We start from the raw sequence: 21,576 nt of genomic DNA, 5'->3' as shown, positions 1-21,576 counted from the left end.
TATGATTTAAATTTATATAAAGTGAAGTCATTTATTATTTAAAAATAGTATAAAGCTGTAATCTTTCTGGGATTCATCTGTTAAGCCATATGCAGAGAAGACTGTGTCACTGAAACCAGGCAATATTTGGCAAGTGCCATAGCGATCATATTTGAAACTCGAGTTAAGTTTTACTTGCATTGTTTCTTTATTTGAGCAAACCATTGTCAAATGTTTCGAGGTTTGCTTATTACAGTCTATGCATGCAATGATATACTTCTGTTTTCTAATCTGCAATTTTTCGCTTCAGAAACACAAAGTAACTGCCTTCTTGGCGATATTTCTCATGAAACAACATTGGATTTGCAGCTAGCTTTTTCGAGTAAAGTTTGAAGAAATCCTCTATGATGTCTTTCCCGAAGTGATCCTCGATTAGTGCCTGGAAAACAGCCCTTGTGGATAAAATACCTCTTTCAACATCTGCTGCTGTTTCCTTTGTAAATGGATTAGGTAACCTCTCAGACTTGATGATATCAAACAATCCATTTTCTTTTATCAGTGCTTCAAATTCTGTAGGAGATGTATGATAGATTGGAAGGTTGAATGAATCGAAATCCTCTTCTGGTATTCTTGCCTGCATATTATCGATTGTCTGTATCTTTAAAACTATATATATGATAGGTTTTGAGTCTGAGATAAGATTAAAGACTGTCATTTGAGTTTACAAATATACAGCAATTACCATATTCACCATGTCCTGCAGGCAGGATCCGAGAATGGCGATATTCATACTGATGCTACTTTCGGAGGGAAGGACGCCATCAGGAATCCCGACTATTATGATCACCATTAAACCTCCGGGAACAAGTTCATCTCCCCGTGCATCCAGAAAGGTAAGCACGTCTTGTCTGAACTGACCCGAATACGCCTCCTTGACTTCTTTTGCTGCTCCCGGGGTGCTGTAGTGAATTCTGCCTTTGTTCCAAGCAGGGGAGTTTTTATCCACGATTTCCTTAGGGAGCCTCGAGAGATACATAAGCGCGCAAGAGCAGTGCGCGAGATGCAGGGAGCCCTTTGGAAAAAGGCGGCCATGGAAGGAACCTGGAACACATGAAATCCAAGAAAGTATCATTCTTTCATTCATTCCAACTTTCTTTCTGAGATATCAGATAGCGTTCCTTACCGGGTACCCCAGCAGTAAAATGGCGAGGGCAGTTAGTAGGCATGTTTCTGAACAGAACATTGAAATCATTCTCGGCAAGATCATTAAAGAAGATATGAAACTCGGGTATCATCCCAGATTCCTCCTGCCATTTCTTGCAGTATTTTTGTTGCACTGCTTCAGTAATGTACTGCACTGCCATGAACGTGTTTGGTCCCATAGAACAGCCAAAATCTGCCATTCGAAACGGTTTAGAGGGATCGAAGCAAGAGCTTTTGACATCAAGCTGCTGTTCAATTAGCTCAATGGTGATCTGCTTTGAATAATTCATTAGTTGTTTCTGCAGACAAAAAAAAAAAAAAAAACATGATCAACTTAATTACAAGTCATGAAAATTTCCAGAAAATTCATAAATTTATGCTACCTGGTACTTAGAACTCTTTGTGTAGCTTTCAGGGCCATCGCCACCGTTCATGTGGATTTTGCATGCATTCTCATTGGTCATCTTATGATCCATTTGCCTTTTGCTGTGTTATGGCTTGGGAGTTGGCTATGGCTTGAGGCTCTTACACACACTATATAGAATGCAATTTTAGTGCCCAGTGATACCAATGTCGTGTAGTGGAGTTGAGTGATCGGACATTAGATTCTTTTGCCATCAATTTTCATTATTTGAAAAAGAAAAAAAATAATGCAATGCTTACATCAAGTTTCACAGGGGACCAACAATTGATTATTGAAAAATGCTGGAGACAAACCCTAACAATGTCTGATTAATTGGTTGTATACTAAGGGCATCCCAATATCATATTTTGGATGGATTTTTGAACAGTATAATTTCCTTTGCTAAGCTTTTCACAAATGGAAAGGGGAGATTTTGAAGATTTCTCAAAATAAAAAATTTTGTCAGCTTCGATGTGACTCCATAAAGTGTCTTCAACCCCACCGCTGGATGCTTCACTGTTTTCAAATCTGTGGCCTGGGATTCCTCAACTCATCTCATCAATACCATGATGACCTCAATTTTTATTTGTTGGGAAAATAATTAACATGTGGAGATAAAATGGTAGGTCCACAAAAGGTTGTGAAAAAATTTAAAATTAATGAGAAGAAAAGTTTTTGTGATTGAGTAAGATAATAGATGATAAGGTAGATGTTAGGGCCCACCAAAATTTGGGGAAGAATCTCCAACTATTAAGGATGCTCTAAGAATCTTTTTGATGAGTATATACTTCTCTCATGAATTTTTTACCGATTGGATAAATAAATGAAAAATAGAAGAAAAAGATAGTTTTCTCGTTAGCTCATTCGTTAGCTCAGTCAGCCTTGTTACAGGCAAACTCTATGGTATGGGAGGATCATCCCCCTACCTTTCTTTCGGCTTTGATCAATTAATATATGTAGCAGTTTACTATCAAAAAAAAAAAAAAAGATAGTTCTCTCGTGGGAGTGCTAAGAGACAAGAATAGTAGATGGTGAAGAGGCTTTATGTGTTGGTAACTTGGTACTCGGTACCAAAGAAGGCAAGTGATGGAGATTGAGAGTTGGACTATATTGTGGGGGCTAGAGTGTGCATAGAAAGGTGTTTGGTAATTAGCTTAGCTGATAGTTGTTTGGTATAATTATTTTTCTCAAAAAGTTAATTGAAAAAATTATTTTGAGTAACTTTTTAAATTTTAGTATTTTGGAGTACAAAAAAACTAATTAACCAAATACTTATATTAATTTTTTAAAACCAAATCAAACAATTAATAATAGTCAAATAAGCTAAAATTAATTTATAGGCTAACTATTTTATCAAACAAGGGACCATTATGTCATATTAAAATGGTTGCTTTTTCGAAGAAAATCACAACCTTGAAAGTTAGAAGGAAAAAGGGAGATGTCTTCATATTGTAGTAACTTGCCTTGGGGGTGGATTTGTGGCTTTGCTTACCATGTGGATTTGTTTCAAGCCTCAAAGTAAAACTTTGGACAATATATAACGGTCTCTTATTATGTTGGGATAATGATTTTCATAGAGTGGATTTAGAGAATAATTATTATACTACGATGTAAAATGTGAAGTTTATTGATAATACTAAGAGATTTGAGATCTAAAATTTGACCTATTAGAAATAAATAAGAGATTATGAACTATGAATTGAGATGAGGTTATTTTCGAAAACATATTCATCCAGAAACAAATGTGTGCACCAGTTGGCTAATTATAATGGCCCCTCTCATCTTGAGCTGCAAGTTTACAAGAATTTCTCGAGAGTTTAGAGTTGTTACTTTTTGCTGGTATTGTGAGTGTGACTTAGGTCCTCTTTGGTAAAAAAATTGGTCTATAGGTCAATTTTGGCTTATTTGACCACTATTAATTGTTTGATTTAGTTAACATATCAATATAAATGTTTGGTTAATTAGCTTTTTCATCTCCAAAAGGTTAAAATTCAAAAAGCTACTCCAATCAACATTTTCAATTAGCTTTTTGAGAAAAAAAAATTTTACCAAACATTTATCAGCTAACAGCTAATTTACCAAACACTTTTCTACCATCAGCTAATGTTATCAACTATTTATACCCTCTAATTAACACAATCAGCTAACATCTAACAACTATCAGCTAACAACCATTTTACCAAACAGGGCCTTAATCTATTTTTGTTAAGTTTCTTGTTGCATTTTGATGTCTCGTTTTCTTGTAGACTAGTGATATAGGTGTAAATTTTTTATTTTTAAATCTCAAAATTGATTCTCCATTGTATAATAAAAAATAGGAATAAGGTTTAAATTGGTCACTGAACGTAACCTGAAAATGCAATTAGGCACTGAACGAAAAAAAAAGTGTAATTAGGTCACTGAACATTTCAAAAACGTGCAACTAGGCCACTGAACATTCCAAATGTATGCAATTTCACCGGATAGTAGGTTACCATCAATTTTAGCAGGTTACCTGCTTACGTGGCAGCTGTGTTGGCATTTTTAAATAATTTTTAATAATAATTTTTTTTTTAAAATTGAAAAAAAATAAATTAAAAAAAAATCTTTAAAAAATAAACTTTGTAAAATAAGGCCACCCCGTCATTTTTTTTTATTTTTATTTTTTAAAAAAAAATTATTTTAAAATTATTAAAAATGTCAATTCAGTTGCCACATAAGTAGGTAACCTGCTAAAATTGATGGTAACTTGCTATCAGGTGAAATTGCATATATTTGGAGGGTTCAGTGGCCTAATTGCACTTTTTTTCGTTCAATGGCCTAATTGCATTTTCAGGTTACGTTCAGTGGCCAATTTGAACCTTATTCCTAAAAAATAAAAAATATAGTTGGTTAGCAGTGGCAAATTATTGTGTGGACGATTGTCCACACAACGTTATGTGAACCATAATAAAAAGTACATTTTAATATACTAAATGTACATTATTTTTGTACTGAATGTACATTATACAATATAATGTACTCAGAATAAAAATAATGTGCATCCCCTAAATACAATGTACATTATTTTTTTACTGAATGTACATTATTTTACAATAGACAAAGTATGGTCCACACAACTTGTGCGGACCATGGTCCACACAATAAGGCAAATTATGTTGTGCATTCGTATGCACCATGCATGGTGCATACGGATGCAAAAACGACGTTGTTTTATTAAAAACGCGCATTCCACTTAAAAAAAATCAATTTCGATTCCCAACAACAACATTATATTGTTCATAATTCGAACTATATATCCAGAATCAATGAACTAAAAATTCAGAATCAATGAAACTAAAAATTCAGAATCTATGAACTAAAAATACAGAATGAATGAACTAAAAATAAAGAATGAATGAACTAAAAATCCATAACTGATACTGCTAATTACGCGTAAGCAATATATAACAACACGAGACCAATTAAAGCAAGTAAATATCTTTATTGATCGCGGTAAAGGCCCTAAGTACAATCTACTTGGTTGCTCTGAGTACCGACTGACTGCGGTCGGGATTCTCTAACAACAACCTATCGATCGTCCAAAAGTCCCTTACACTGTAGCTACTGTGGGTATTTATAGCCGCTATGCCGGGGACAAGATTCCAGCCGTTCGGCATGCCCTCCACGTAGCTACCACGTGTCATCCTCCCGGGTGCCCTGCCTGTCGATGTAGAGAGCCGCCACGTGTCCTTCGTCAGCTCTTTCGCCAAAGGGCTATCGCTCGGTGGTCGACACCGTCGCTCGGGCAACTCCCGGTCGATCTACGACCGGGTTCTTCTCGTGGAGCCCGACCTGTTACCTGCAAAGACAAGGAGAAAGCGACAAAGGCTCCTCGGTCGTGGTGAAGCTACGTCGGTCGGGATATTCCCTACCAAGAGCCCCCCAGCCCGGGCCTTTTTGATCGTCCGGGAAAAAATGGGCCGGGATGGAGAAACCCAACCATCGGCCGCTGAACCGACCGGCCAGCTGTCATTCCTTTCTCCGCCACGTGTCGGCCACTGCCGGCCTTCTGCGACTGCAACCGTTGCCTCGGAATCAGCGCGGGTCGTGTCGCGCAAGTGGACGACTTTCCCGCCTAAATGTCCTCCTATAAATAGGCCCTTGAGGCCCTCATTTGAACTTTCCTCAATCTTCTGAAGCAATCGGTACCCTCGGATAGTCCCGAGCAGCAGATCAGCAATCCGACCAAGCAAAACAAAACTTCAAATCCTCTTCAAAGTTTCTTCACTCGGTAAGCTCCTAGCCCTTCTCCTTTCTTTACACTTTCATGTTAGGTAGAGCTGCTAGGTCAACTAACTGTCCCGGACACTTTAAGTCCTTCACTAACCCCGACCGACCTTTAGGTAGATTGAAATGACGGACTCTGACAGCCAAAACGCATCGATCGCGGATTACGACGAGGAGGTCGAGCGCCTCAGCGACGAGGAGGTGGACATCATGTCCTACTCCCCCGAAGCTACCAGCCGACCGGGGCCAGCTCCCGAGCAGGCCGCCGCACAAGACACGTCGTCTAGCTCATCCGGGTCGTCGAGCTCTAGCTCAAGCGGATCGGGGAGCTCCGACGAGGAAGAAGAAGAAGGAACCACGTCGGGGAGACAAGGATCCCCGACCGAAGGCGTTAGGGAAACGCCCACCCGGGTGGTTGGGGACCACCCGAGTCCTGCTCCCGAGCCGGCCGAAGAGGACACGGCCGGGCCAGCCGCCCCAGCCGTAGCGGAGTTCGAATTCTTGAACAGCGAGAATGTCGAACAACAAATGAGTCAGCTAACCAAGGGCGAGGCGGCTAGGATTGCCGAAAGGCTCGTGGGTCGGGTAGAATTTGACACGAGCCGGCAGTTAGGGAATGTCATCGATCGGCATCGGGGCAAATGGATTGGGATGCACTACGACTCCCTGATGGCCCCGATCGCCATTCCCTTCACCCCCCTCCTGAATGCCTTCCTGGCCTACTACCGGGTCGTCCCGGCCCAGATCTGCCCTAATGCGCACCGGATCATCGCCTGCTTTCCGCAGATATGCGCTCGGCATGAAGCCGCCTGCACGATGGAGCTGTTCAACTTCATCTACCAGGTCAAAGTTCTCCCGGGCAACTATGGAGGCGGGTTCCTGATGTTGCAATCCCGGGCCGATATGTGCGCAATCAAAGGCCTGCCCGGGAACAACAAGGGGTGGAAGAATAGGATCTTCTCCCTCAAATACGACCCCTGGATCCTCCCGGTTGATCGCGCCTGGAGCACCCACTTTCGGAAACAAGTGGTGCCGGTCGAGACGCAAGCGCTGAGGGAAACGGTCAACCGGATTTCGAGCGAGCTGCACGAATACACAATCTTCCGGACCGCTGAAAGTCTCGAGGCGGCTCAACTCCCGCCCCCCACGTACGAGCTGCAGGAAAAGTATCTGCCCGTGCCGATGGGCGTGACGGTCGCCAAACCCGCGAGGCGAACGAAGAAAGGTTTAACTCGAGCTAACCCTCCCGACTCATCTTTATGCCTCGATCACACTAACGATCTCTTTGTTTTGCAGCTATGGCAGACTTCGGTGAAGAAGAGGCCCCGCTTCCCCCGCCCGCCAAGATCTCCCTTGGCGGCAAGAAGAAGAGCAAGGCGAAGCCGGCCGGGGAGAAGGAGGTCCCCTTGGCCCGACCGCTGAGTACCTCGATCGTGACGACGGGCGAGGGCTTCATCGTCGAGCCCTCCGATGTCCTGGTCACCCGGGTGGAAGTCGCCCGGGGAAAAGAGAAGGTGCCCGAGCAGGGCGTGAAGGAGGTGGGCGGCATGAAACGCCGCCGTGAGCAACGAAGCCCGAGCCCTTCGGTCGGGCGAGAAAGGGACGGCTCGTCCATCTTGGCCCGCATTGGCAATGCGGGGCGGGCCAAGGAAGATCTGGGGAAGATGACCCCGACTCAGGTTGCCGAGAGCAAGGTTGCAGTAGGCGCTAGGCGCTAGTCGGGCGGCCGGGCAGCGCCTAGCGCCTAGGCGGTCTAGGCGGCGCCTAGGCGGATTCTAGGCGGGGCTAGGCGGGCACCAAAAAAATTAAAAAAAATAGTGACAGACTTGTAGTTCGACAATTATAATGAGGTTGTTTTCAACGTACACTCAAATAACACATCTAAATAAATGAAATAATGATAATTTATAAGTCATAATGTCATAATAATATTAAAATCAATAATTAATGAAAGACGACATCGGTCAAAATCAGTCAAAATCAGACAAAATCGGTCAAAATTGGTCAAAAACGGTCAAAATCGGACGAAATCGGTCGACTCGGCCGAGTTGACCGACTCGGCCGAGTTTGACCGCCTAGGCCGCCTAGCGGCCGCCTAGGCGGCCGACCGAGTTTTGGCCGCCTATAGGCCAAAACTCCAAGGTAAGTGGCCGCCTAGCGCCTAGGCGGGCGCCTAGGCGGCTAGGCGGCCGAGTTTTACATCACTGGCCGAGAGGATCGGCTACGACCTAGCAGAGGTAAGCCTTCTTTAACTATCCATCTTTCATTTCCTGTGCAAGTGCCTTCAATCGGGCTAACCCGTCTATTTTCACCTTCGCAGATCTCCCGAGCGGCCCAACTCCTTCAGGGCCGGGCTATGCTGGCCGAGGAGGCTGATCACCACAAGAAGACGGCCGCCCGTCGCCTTCTGGAGGTTAAAGAGCTCCAAGCTGAGCTCGAGAAGGTCCAGAAGGCCTTGAAGAAGAGCGAGGAGGACCGGGCCCTCGCGGAGAAGGTCGTCCAGCGGGCTATCGGCGAGAACAAGGAGCTGAAGACCCGGCTGGAGAGCCCGGAGGAGCTGGCCCACTCGGCCTTCAAGGACGACCAGATCGGCTCGGCCTTCCTCACAGCTGCTCGGGGGACCAAGGTCGGGGAGGACTTGATTCTCTCCTTTGGTCGGTGGGCCTTCAAGGCCGGCCAAAGGAAGATGCTCGAAAAGGCCCAGAAGCGGCTGGGGGAAGCCCTCGAAGGCGACGACCTCCAGCTCGTACTATCTGCCCTTCCTCCCGACCTAGCTGATCCCGGCCCCTCTCCCTTTGCTCCGAAGGAAAGAACGGCTGAGCCCGGTGGAACCTCAGCGGCCACCCCGAGCGGAAAGGATACGGCTGCCGGAGCTCGGGAAACGAAGAAGTAGAATAGGCTTCTTTTCTTCTTCTTCTTTTTGTAAGGACCATTGATCGGGAGCCCGGTCCCGATTTGTACCGGGCACTCCATTATATCAATGAAACTTATTTTTGTTAAACTCCCACCGCTCGTTCTTTCTTTCCGAATTTTTATCATTAGTCACGTAAACGCCTACCCTTATTGCTTGACCTCGCGGCCTTTTTGGCCCGGCCTTGCACTGCTCGATCCGTTTGACAGCCGACCTTATGGCTTTATAGCCCGGTCATGCGTCTGAGATTCCGACATCAAAACTGACCAACCTGATCAGGTTTATCCGATCTTCAGGCCTTGTCGAAATTCCTGAAAATAGATTCGTCCTAATATTGACCTATCCGACCAAGTTGACCCGGTCTCCAGGTCTTGACGAATTTTCGAAAAACAAGCCTCACGGTCAGGATATACCGAGCGATATGGGCCTATCAATACTTCATATATCCCAGCCCCCACACTATTGTGCCTTCGAGGCACGCGTGGGTGCGATAGTGGACAGAAGTTGGAAGAATCGGGGAATTATGCTGTGAGCTCCTAGCTTCCCCGATCAGTGGCGTGAGTCGAATGTCCGCCGATGTAGAGCGCATCTGACCGGTCGATAGATTCGCCCGGTCGGTGTAGCTTGAAGATAAATTGATCTGCATGCCCCGAAGATATAGAAAATAACCGATCGGGCCGCCGTATGCAAACGTTCGAACAATCACCGATCGTATATACATTAATCCTTCCCGCTCGCAGGCGGTTCAGTAAATATTTACAAACTTAGAAATTCAATTACAGGCGACGACCGGGACCTACACGCAGGTCAAGCCCCCTCTTCGTCCAAAGATTACAAAAAAGAGGCCTAATGCCTAAACATAACGAGGTGCTCGGAATTCCAAGTCCCCTCGATTACCCGACCAGTTGTCGTCTCCAGTCGGTATGTTCCCGGCCGTATAATCGCACTGATGATATACGGCCCCTCCCAGCTCTGAGCTAGCTTTCCACCCTCTAGAGGTTGACTGGCCTCCCTTCGTCGTAGGACGTAGTCTCCGACCTGAAAATAACGAGGGTTGACCCGAACATCTTTAGAACTCTTGACGCGCTTTTGATATTCGGCTATGCGCCGAGCGGCTAGCTCTCTTTTTTCTTCGACCCCATCGAGATCCACCGCCATGGCATGTTCATTTTCCTCGGCATTGTAGGTTCTCTCTCGATCGGTCGGGATCCAAGCCTCGATCGGGAGTCGGGCTTCTGCTCCATAAACCAGGGCGAAAGGGGTCTCCAAAGTAGCTTCCCTCGGGGTCGTCCGATAAGTCCATAAGACATATGGCAACTCATCGGCCCAACTACGACCAGCCGAGTGTAACTTCTTTTTCAGACCTTCCAAAATCGTCCGGTTCGCGTTCTCCACTTGACCGTTTCCCTGAGGGTAAGCCACCGACGACCGGACGTGAGTCGTCCCGATCGTGGCCAAGAAGTTCTGGAAATATTGGCTTATGAATTGGCGGCCGTTGTCGCTGATGAGATGCACGGGCACACCAAAGCGGGAAACCACATTGCGCCAAAGGAAGCGAGCACACTGCTGAGAAGTGATCGTGGCTAAAGGCTCGGCTTCTATCCACTTGGAGAAGTAATCGATGGCGACGATCACGAATTTTCTTCGACCGGAAAGCTGAGGGAAGGGGCCCAAGATGTCTACCCCCCACCTAGCGAAGGGAATTGCGGTCGTGACCGGTTGATAGAAGGTTGCCGGTCGTCCAGGCATCCGAGCGTACAGTTGGCACGTCTCACATTCCCGAGCTAACTTTTCACAGTCTAGCTGGAGGGACGGCCAATAGTACCCGATCAGCATGATACGACGAGCCAGGGACCGGCCTCCTTGATGCGAAGAGCAAATTCCCGAGTGTAGCTCCTTCATGACCAACTCAGCCTCAAATGCGGTCAAGCAACGCATGAGGGGGCCTCCATACGATCGCCTATATAGACGACCGTCCAAGATTTGGAACCTTGGGGCTCTTAGCTTGGCCTTCCGAGCACGCTGCGGGTCATCTGGGAGGCGATCGTGCTCGAGATACTCTTTCAGATCGGTGATCCAATTATCATCTACCGGTTGGATGGGATTGACCGGTAGACGATGAATACTGTGTCTTGGGATCACCAAGATCCGAGCTATCTTCGACATGTGTTCCGGGGCGTCTTGAGCTAATTTGGATAAGATATCTGCATCGGCGTTATCCAATCGGGGTATGTGTCGGACGGTATACCCCCGGAACTGAGCAAGCTTCTCCATGGCAAGATCTCGGTAAAGCTGCAGACGTTCTCCATTGATTTCATAATCCCCGAGAACTTGCCCGACCACGAGCGCGGAATCTGTCTGAGCTCGGATGTACTCAGCCCCCAAGTCCCGAGCGCACTGTAAGCCGTTAACGAACGCTTCGTACTCGGCTTCGTTGTTGGTCGGGTAGAACTGGTACATGAGAGCAAAATAGACCTTGAATCCTTCCGGGCTCGTGACCACCACTCCTCCTCCTGCCCCTTTTTTGCTACTCGACCCATCTGTAGCCAGCGACCACCACTCAGCCTCGGGATCCGCAACCTCAGGAGGCCGGGTATCCCGGGCGGTGCACTCGACCAAGAAATCCGCAAGAGCTTGACCTTTAATAGCCGGTCTCGGTCGGTATTCGATCGCGTACTGGGTCAACATTAACGCCCACTTGACTAGGCGGCCGGACGATGAAGCAGTTCGGAGGACTGGCCCGATCGGATGATCGGTCAACACGCGAATTGCTCGACCTTGGAAGTAGGGAGCCAACTTTTTCGCGGCAATGTATAAGGCATAGACGACCTTCTCTAGCCGGGAGTACCGGAGCTCGGGACCATGTAGCGCGTGGCTTACATAGTACACCGGTCGCTGGACTCCTTCCGGATCGGTTCGGCACAACACTGCGCTTACTGCGCGATCGGACACGGCGAGGTACACGTCTAGCTCTTCTCCGAGCTCGGGCTTTGAGAGCACGATTGGCGACATGAGATACTCCTTCAGCTCGTCAAAAGCCGCTCGGCATTCTTCGTCCCAGACGAATCCATTAACCTTCCGCAATACCTTGAAGAAAGGTAAAGCGCGCTCGGCTAGTTTGGAGAGGAACCGGCTGAGGGCTGCCAACCGACCGGTCAATTGCTGGACTTCCCGAACGGTGGAAGGTGGCTGCATGTCCAGAATCGCTCTTACTTTGGCCGGGTTAGGCTCGATTCCTCTCTTGGTCATCATATAGCCGAGGAACTTGCCGGTCTGAACCGCGAATGTGCACTTGGTCGGGTTCAGCCGCAACTGGTACTTCCTCATGATCTGGAAGCACTCCCGAAGGTCCCAAGTGTGGTCGGATCGGTCCCGACTCTTGACCAGCATATCATCGATGTAAGCTTCCATCGTTCGGCCCAGTAGGTCGGCAAAGAGCATGTTGACCATCCTTTGGTAAGTCGCTCCTGCATTCCGGAGGCCGAACGACATCACTCGGTAACAGTACAGCCCATCCGGGGTCACGAAGGCTGTCTTACTTTCGTCTCCATGGTGCATCATGATCTGATGGTACCCCTTGAAGGCATCCATGAAGCTCATTAACTCGGCCCCAGCCGTCTCGTCGACCATCTGATGAATGCTCGGTAGAGGATACGGGTCGAGCGGACAGGGTTTGTTGAGGTCCGTGAAGTCGATACACATCCTCCAGGCTGGGGGCTTAGGAACTAGAACGATATTTGCCACCCACTCGGGGTAGATTACCGGACGGATGCGTTCGATCGCCGCCATCTTTTTGACTTCTTCCCTTACAAACTCGCGGCGATCGGAGGAAAGGTGCCGGGTTTTTTGGACGACCGGCTTAGCTGCCGGATCGACGGCCAATTTGTGACAGATGACCGACCGATCGATCCCGGGCATGTCTTCAGGCCCCCATGCAAAGATATCAGCGTATTCCCGGAGCACGGCCAGAACTTCCGCTCGAATCTCGGGGGTGAGGGCTCGTTCAATCTTTATCTTCCTGTCCGGGCGGTCCTCGGACAGGGGCACTTCTTCAATTTCTTCGGAAGGCTCAGGCTGCTCCTTCCGTTCCTTAGCCTCCTCTTTGGCTATGGTGTTCACCCGGGAAGATGGACCGGAATCACGTCTATTGACCGCTCGGGTGTAACACTTCCGGGCGGACTGGACATCGCCACGAACCACGCCGACCCCGTTGGGGGTGGGGAATTTCATGCACAGGTGGGGCATAGAAACTATCCCACCGATCTTCATAATGGCGGGTCGGCCCAAGATAATGTTGTGGACGCAATGGAGGTTGACCACAACAAATTCCAGCTCCGTTTGGATCGACTTTGGAGGCGTGCCGATCTCGACCGGGAGCGTTATTTTTCCCTCAGGGTAGATAAGAGCCCCGGTGAACCCTGACAGTGGTACACCGACCGGAGTCAGCTCCTTCCTGTCGAGGCCAAGCTTTTCAAACACGTCCAAGTATAGGACGTTCACACTGCTGCCCGTGTCGACCATAACCCTCTGGACGTCTGTCCCCTTAACGTCAATCGTGACCACGAGCGCCTCCACGCCGTGATCGCTGCTGGTAGGTTGGTCCTCAAGGGCGAAGGTTATGGGTTCCATCTTCTGCCTCTTCCCGGTTCCGCGGGAATCTACTACTGCGACCGGGCAATTAGCCCGCGGTCGGGAAGCATCTTCCAGCCCACCGAAAATGACGTGGATGGTAGGCTTTCCGGACGGGCGGCTACCGGACGGAGGGTCGGGGTCCCGTCGGTCGTCATGACGATCATCCCTTCTGTCTTGCCCAGATCGATCAGAGCGGTGGTGGGAACGTCTATGATCCCTCCGATCGGTGTTCCTTTTGTTTTCCTCTCTCTTCCCCACACACTTGTCCAATTTTCCCCTGTTAAGCAGATCTTCCAACAATTGGCGCAAGTGGGTACACTCCTCCGTGTCATGCCCAGCACATCGATGGTAAGCACAGTGCTTACTCTTGTCAGGGCCGTCTCGATCGGGATGGGGGAGTTTGATGAGATTGCAGGACTGGGCGTATTGCATGGCCTCCGCTGCGGATCGGTTCAAGGCCGTAAATTCCCCAGGCCTGGTGCGGGATCGGGGGTTGTCATCTCCCGACCTATGTTCCGCCCGGCCGGCCGGTTTACGGGACGAAGAGCCAACCTCCTGCAATCGCTTGACGGCATTCGCCTCGCCGGCGTTGGCATAGTCTGTGACCCTCCGAAGGGCCTCCTCGTAAGTGGTCGGGGGGTGTAGGATGAAGTCCTGGTACAAATGTCCCGCCCGGAGAGATATGTGAAGCATGTGGGTGGCGGTCGCATCGTCCATAGGCTCAACCTCCCCGACCGCCGCTTTCCACTTGATGAGGAAATCGGTCAAGCTTTCTCCTTCTAATTGCTTGGCCTTCTCGAGATACATGTAGGACTTCCTCACCACTTTAGAAGTGATGAACTTCCTCACAAATTTGATCGCCAGGGTCTCAAATTTGTCGATCGACCCCGGGGGCAGGGTACGGAACCACTCTGCTGCCCGACCGGTGAGGGTCGAGTAAAAGGCTCTGCACATCACGGCGTCCGAAACGCCCTTTAGCATCATGTTGCTGAAAAAATCATTCACGTGGGCCTCAGGATCTGCCCGTCCGTCATAACTCTTCTCTCCAGAGACCTTTAAGTCGAGCGGGTAAGGCTGGGCCATTACCGCTGCTGTGAAAGGTGTCTGGTGCAAGGTTGATTGGTTGACCGGGGGAGTTCCAGGGTACGCATTCCTGAGCTGCGCAACTTCCGCCTGGAGGTTATAGAGTAGTCCCCGGGTTTCGTTGAGCTCGGCGGATTGAGCGGCTTGGGCTGTATCCCGAGCGCGTCGCCGCCGGTGAGATCTCGACCCGCTATACCCGGATGAAGCCTCGTGGCTAGCTTCCTGCATTTGTACGTCTTCGTGCCCGCGGTCCGGGTCTTGGGGTCCCAAACGTTGGCGCATCTCCGGTCGAAGACGATCAAAAGCTACCGCTCGGGCAACTTCTTCAGGGTCCTCCGCTTGAACGGCCTGAGCTGGTGCCTCCATCGCATCAGCACCCCCCGACCCCAACCGCGAATGAGCCGAGCGTCGAGCCCGGGATGTGGACTGACGCTGCGGCTCCACTTGGGCGGTCGGTTGTACTGGAGGGGCGGCGGCTGGAGCTGTATAAGCAGGCGTATATGGTGGATAGCCAACCGGGGAAGTGTAGCACATCGGTTGGCCTGGCCAATACCCATATGGTGGAGGTGGGACCGGGTACGGATACTGGGCGGGATACATCATCGGCTGCTGCTGGTATGGCAGACCGGGTGGTGGGTATCCCGGTTGTATGTAATTCACCGGCTGCTGGGCGGCCGGGTATGTATTTGATGGATGCGGTGGTGAGAGGTTGAGGTTGAGGTCCATCGTCTGACCCTGCTGTTGGGTAGCATAGTGGTCGGAGGAGCTTGCTGCATCCGCCTGGTCGTCGGCAAAGTTGTTGTGTGCCCACGGATACATGTCGATATGGTGATCGGGTGCTCGTCAAGACGTTGGTTTCTTGAACAGTCCCCACAGACGGCGCCAAAATGATACTGCTAATTACGCGTAAGCAATATATAACAACACGAGACCAATTAAAGCAAGTAAATATCTTTATTGATCGCGGTAAAGGCCCTAAGTACAATCTACTTGGTTGCTCTGAGTACCGACTGACTGCGGTCGGGATTCTCTAACAACAACCTATCGATCGTCCAAAAGTCCCTTACACTGTAGCTACTGTGGGTATTTATAGCCGCTATGCCGGGGACAAGATTCCAGCCGTTCGGCATGCCCTCCACGTAGCTACCACGTGTCATCCTCCCGGGTGCCCTGCCTGTCGATGTAGAGAGCCGCCACGTGTCCTTCGTCAGCTCTTTCGCCAAAGGGCTATCGCTCGGTGGTCGACACCGTCGCTCGGGCAACTCCCGGTCGATCTACGACCGGGTTCTTCTCGTGGAGCCCGACCTGTTACCTGCAAAGACAAGGAGAAAGCGACAAAGGCTCCTCGGTCGTGGTGAAGCTACGTCGGTCGGGATATTCCCTACCAATAACAAATGAACTAAATATCCATAATGAGTGAACTAAATATCCAGCATGAATGCAAAAAAAAAAAAAAAAAAAAAAAAATCAGTTTCGATTTACGTCTAAATATACAGAATCAATGAACTAAAAATTTAGAATCAATGAACGAACTAAAAATCCAGAATCAATGAACTAAACATCCAGAATCAATGAATTAAAAATCCAGAATCTATGAACTAAAAATCCAGAATGAATGAACAACACAATTCTGTTGAGGGGAATCCAAACTGAATTTTTTTTAAAGTGAAACGCGCGTTTTTAATAAAACGACGTCGTTTTTGCATCTGTATGCACGATCCACACAATAATTGTTGAGATTAACAAGAACAAGAAAAATAATAATGACAAAAAGGTAAAAAGACAAGATTTACGTGGTTTGGCAATGTGTCTACATCCACGGGAGTGAAAATATTCTCTTATTATTTGTGATGGTGTACCAGGTGATGAGATACATTGATTATATTTATAGGCATATAATCTCCCTTTCACTCCTATTCCTTATATGAGACAAACTCATATTCCTAATCCTTATATGAGACAAACACAACAAATCTCCACCTTGGCGAATATGCTCTCTAGGAGAAAAAGATAACTCAACAAATCTCCACCTTGGCGAATAAGCCCTTTAGGAAAAAATACTTATCTAACCATCTCCACCTTCGCAAATAAGCCCTTTAGGAGAAAAAACTCATCTCATAGTCTCCCTGGATTAGGACCACCATGTTCATTTAACATCTGGAAACACCCAACAAGTCCAAACAATGTTTGAACTTGTCACTAGTAACTGCCTTTGTCAACATGTCTGTTGCATTCTCACTTGTATGAATTTTCTGCAACAAAATCTCACCAGAAGCAACCAACTCTCTGACCTTATGAAACCTTACATCAATATGTTTGGTTCTGGCATGGTATACTTGATTTTTAGCTAAGAAAATGGCACTTTGATTGTCACAGTGTAATTGAACTCCATCTTGCTCAATACCCAACTCCTTAATCAAACCTGAAAGCCACAAAGCCTCTTTAGCTGCCTCAGTCACAGCCATGTATTCTGTTTCAGTTGTAGACAAAGCTACAATAGACTGAACTGATGATCTCCAGCAAATAGGACCACCCCCAAGAGTAAAAACATACCCTGTTGTAGAACGTCTATTGTCCATGTCACCAGCATAATCAGAATCCACATATCCCATGAGTACATGCTCACTCTGTTGACTTCCAAATACAATACCATGCTCCATAGTGCCCCTTAAGTACCGGAGAATCCATTTAACTGGTTCCCAATGCTGCTTCCCAGGTTTAGACATGTACTTACTAACTTGGCTAACAGCATGAGCCAAATCAGGTCGAGTACAAACCATTGCATACATTAAACAGCCAACTGCACTAGCATAAGGAACCTTTGCCATATTTTCAATCTCACTAACTGTTTGGGACACTGACTGGATGAGAGTTTAAAATGATTAGCCAAAGGGGTACTAACCGGTTTAGACTTACTCATCCCAAACCTGTCAAGAATTTTCTCTATATAACTCTGTTGAGTTAGCCACAACTTTCTTGCACCTCTATCCCTGTGAATTTCCATGCCAAGAATTTTCTGTGCAACTCCTAAGTCTTTCATATCAAATTCCTGACCCAACAACACTTTCAATGCAGTAATATCATTCATACTCTTAGCAGCAATCAACATATCATCCACATACAGTAACAGAAAAATAAAAGAACCATCACCAAGGCTTTTAACATAGACACAACAATCATACTCACAACGTGTATAGCCAATTTGAATCATGTAAGCATCGAACCGCTTGTACCACTGCCGTGGAGCCTGTTTCAGCCCATACAAAGACCTCTTGAGTCGACAAACCAGATGCTCACCTCCGGGTTTAACAAACCCTTCAGGTTGCTTCATGTAAATTTGCTCATCTAGATCACCATGTAGAAAAGCAGTTTTCACATCTATTTGTTCCAAATGCAAATCCCAAATGGCTACCAAAGCAAGTACTAATCTGATAGAAGTATGTCTAACAACAGGAGAGAAAACCTCATCATAATCTATCCCCTTCTGTTGAGAAAACTCCTTCGCAACTAACCTAGCCTTAAACCTTTCCCCTTCTTTTTCTGATACTGGTGGCTTCTTCCTATAGACCCACTTGCACCCTATAGCCTTCTTTCCTTAAGGAAGTTGAGCTAACTCCCAAGTTTGATTATGATGTAAAGACTCCATCTCCTCAATCATACCTGCCATCCATTTATCTTTCTCTTGGCTAGAAATAGCCTCTTGAAAGGTAACTGGATCATTATTAGAAACAATAAGTGCAAAAGAAACCATATCCTCAAACTCATACCTACTAGGTGGTTTGACATTGGTGCGTCTCGGTCTATCTCTAGCCAAACTGTAATCTTGTAAATTTTCTGAACCCAAACCTGCTGCAGATGTAGAATCTGCAACTTCTTGAGTCTCAACCGTAGGTGGATTAACTACTTTCTCACTCAAAGGTACACGATCCATATTCACTTCTACTGTGCTAGAACCATCAACTAGTGTATCTTCTTTCTTTGACTGGAACATGAAATTCTCATCAAACACTGCATCTCTGCTAATCACCACCTTTTTGGTTGCAGGATCCCAAAACTTATATCCTTTTACACCTTTCTTATAACCCAAAAAGATGCACTTCTTCGACTTGGGATCTAACTTTGATCTCTCATCACCTGGAATAAGAACATAGATAGGACAACCAAAAACTCGTAAGTGATCAAAACTTACAGGATTACCTAACCAAACCTCCTCAGGAACCATGCCACCAAGTGATGTCCGTGGTGATCTATTGATCAAGTAACATGCCATGTTCACTGCTTCTGCTTCTTCAACTCCTTCCAATCAGCCTCTTCCAGATTTGCTGAATTTTCTGCCCTCAAGGTTTTCAGAAGGCCCTGATATGCCAACAAATCCTTTACCCTAGACCGCCATAACCCAAAATTCCCTATACCATCAAACTTTGATACCTTGAATTTTATACTTGAACGGACCATCTCAACAATGCTCTGACATCAATTTGTTGAGATTAACAAGAACAAGAAAAATAATAATGACAAAAAGGTAAAAAGACAAGATTTACGTGGTTCGGCAATGTGCCTACATCCACGGGAGTGAAAATATTCTCTTATTATTTGTGATGGTGTACCAGGTGATGAGATACATTGATTATATTTATAGGCATATAATCTCCCTTTCACTCCTATTCCTTATATGAGACAAACTCATATTCCTAATCCTTATATGAGACAAACACAACAATAATGATTGGTTTAGCAGTTCACTAGATTGAATTGGGCCCATGGTAAAGAAAATGAGCCCAATAAGGCCCTTAGTAAAAACTGACTGACTCCCGCCAAAGCAACAACCGGCGATAGCCCGTAACCACCATGCGTCCCGGTAAACACTATAAATATCAATGCCAACCGAAATTCATTCGGCTCCTGCACCGAGCTCTTCCCACACTCATCGTCGTCGTCTTGTTCAAATATTTTTCTCCTGCTGGCCTTTCCTTAGCAACCCTCGTAGCATTTTGAAGGATTCCATGAAGGTTTCTGAATCCCTAATCGTCTTCCAGAAATCTCAGGCTAAGGACTCCGAGAACATACAGAGCTTTTCGCCACTAGTTGCTTCAATACAATGAGCGCAGTGAACCTCACGAACGTGTCTGTGTTGGACAATCCGGCGCCGTTTTTGTCCCCTTTCCAGTTTGAAATCTCCTACGAGTGCGTCGCTCCTCTCAAAGACGGTACCTCGCCTTTCCCTCTCTTTGCTTCCATGTTTGAATTCATCCTTTTTTTGCTTCTACTTGTGTAATTTCTGTTGGTGTTGCTTTGTTATGCGTTGAACATCGGGTGCGAGGGCTAGGGTTGTGGAATATGACTCGGTACTGCTAGGGTTATAGGAATTGTAGTTCCTTTTGTTTTTTTGTCCTCGTTTACATGAGCTTGCTGATAATTGGAGAAATTGCACTGACTTGATCCTGAAATGATTGTTAATCTGTCACGATTGACTTGCATTTATTCAATCAGCTGTGGTTTTATTAGGGTTTTCGGATGTCCAAATTGCTCGCTCTGTCTAAAGACTCTGTTGATTTTGTTCATTTTCAAGGGGAATGACATCAAACCACTGCAGGGAGCCGTTTAATCTTGATATAGCCATGCTTGTTTGGATTGATTGAAAAGCCTGGGGTTATAGTTTGCTCATTAGAGAGGACATCTGACAGTGTTAATTAGTTTTGTCAAGATTTACTTTTATATCCCTGTACTAGAACAGAGAATAATTTAAATGCAATTGTATCATTTTAAATGAGCATTATCGGTTTGATGAATCTGCTAATCCAGCTTATTTCTTGCACATATCCACATTGCATTTCTTCTGAACCTTTCCCTGCTGCTGCACTTGATTATGGTGGTTCAGCTATGTGGAAGGGGAAATTCTACGTTTGCTGCTGATGTAAGATTAGATCTTACAATGCAGAATGCGAGATTGGATCTTGCTATCGCTGCAAAAGGCGGAAGTTTTATCCTTTGTCATTCAAAATGTAAATGTAATGGAATTTTACCTTTTGAACAAAAACATGAACATTCTCCAACAATTTCACATTCTGTTCATTTCCCCTTGACTAGAGCATGCGCTATTGGAACCTTGTGTTTAAGCGACTGAGCATCTTTGAATACTTGCTAATTGCTTTGCAGATTTGGAATGGAAACTTATCTATGTTGGATCCGCTGAGGATGAAACTTATGATCAACTTCTTGAAAGTGTCCTTGTTGGGCCAGTTAATATTGGAAACTACCGTTTTATCTTGCAAGTATGACCTTTTGCCTTTCACAAATCACTTGTAAGGCTACCATCTTTACAGTTACTGGATTTGACAAAAAATGTCTTTTCTACCTGTGTAGGCAGACCCCCCGGATCCCTCAAAAATCCGGGAAGAAGATATAATCGGTGTGACTGTCCTTCTGTTGACCGGCTCCTATTTGAACCAGGAATTTGTACGAGTGGGGTACTATGTGAACAATGATTACGACGATGAGCAGCTGAGAGAAGAACCGCCACAGAAGGTATTAGTTGACAGGGTTCAAAGAAACATACTATCGGACAAGCCTAGAGTAACAAAGTTCCCCATTAACTTCCACCCTGAAAATAATGAAAGCAGTGAACAAACCCCTCCACCTGATCATGTGACTGGAGCAGAAGGAAATGAAGAAGAGCTGCCTTGTTTGACTCAAAACCACACCAATGATGGACAGGGACATTAACCATCTTCTTTTCTTACATCTCAGTTTGAGGGGTCTGTAGCTCTTCATCATCTTGTAGAATTGCTATGTAACTCTGTTTTTGTCTGTCACACCAATCTTACTGTGTTTATGGCATGAAGATAGTGGTGTGCTAAAGCATCTTGAACTAAATCTTTTGTTTCGTTTGTAAGTGGCTAGAATTCATTAATCGGATCAGGTGCATGTACCATGTTTTTTTTTTAAAAAAACCCAGGTTTTACCATTTCAGGACTCCATGAACCCACTTCAAGATTTATGAAGTAAATTTAAATTGCCCAAATGGTTCCAAAATTCCCACCATCTATACATTTCTGCGCACAAAAATTTTCATCACCACTAATTGATCATAATACCCCAATTTTCAAGATTAAATGTT

General features: G+C 46.3%; 2 protein-coding genes across 2 annotated transcripts; one reads left to right on the top strand and one right to left on the bottom strand.

Moving 5' to 3' along the window:
- Window positions 1–125: 125 nt before the first annotated feature.
- Window positions 126–1,813, bottom strand: LOC109168413 (probable S-adenosylmethionine-dependent methyltransferase At5g38780). The gene is made up of 4 exons (XM_019317439.1): window positions 1,566–1,813; window positions 1,163–1,481; window positions 722–1,080; window positions 126–613 (listed from the first exon to the last, which is right to left on the bottom strand). Exons 1-4 carry the CDS (start codon window positions 1,656–1,658, stop codon window positions 266–268), a joined length of 1,119 nt encoding a protein of 372 aa, XP_019172984.1. The 5' UTR covers window positions 1,659–1,813; the 3' UTR covers window positions 126–265.
- Window positions 1,814–19,350: 17,537 nt separating this feature from the next.
- LOC109168557 (histone chaperone ASF1B-like) lies at window positions 19,351–21,420 on the top strand. Its single transcript, XM_019317612.1, has 3 exons — window positions 19,351–19,666; window positions 20,616–20,731; window positions 20,823–21,420. The coding sequence occupies exons 1-3, from the start codon at window positions 19,558–19,560 to the stop codon at window positions 21,180–21,182; spliced, it is 585 nt and encodes a 194-aa protein (XP_019173157.1). The 5' UTR covers window positions 19,351–19,557; the 3' UTR covers window positions 21,183–21,420.
- Window positions 21,421–21,576: the final 156 nt, after the last annotated feature.

This window comes from Ipomoea nil, unplaced genomic scaffold (assembly GCF_001879475.1).
Source record: "Ipomoea nil cultivar Tokyo-kokei standard unplaced genomic scaffold, Asagao_1.1 scaffold3199, whole genome shotgun sequence".
Taxonomy (NCBI): domain Eukaryota; kingdom Viridiplantae; phylum Streptophyta; class Magnoliopsida; order Solanales; family Convolvulaceae; genus Ipomoea; species Ipomoea nil.
The sequence above is the reverse complement of the archived record's forward strand: the minus strand, read 5'-3'. Positions and strand labels throughout refer to the sequence as shown.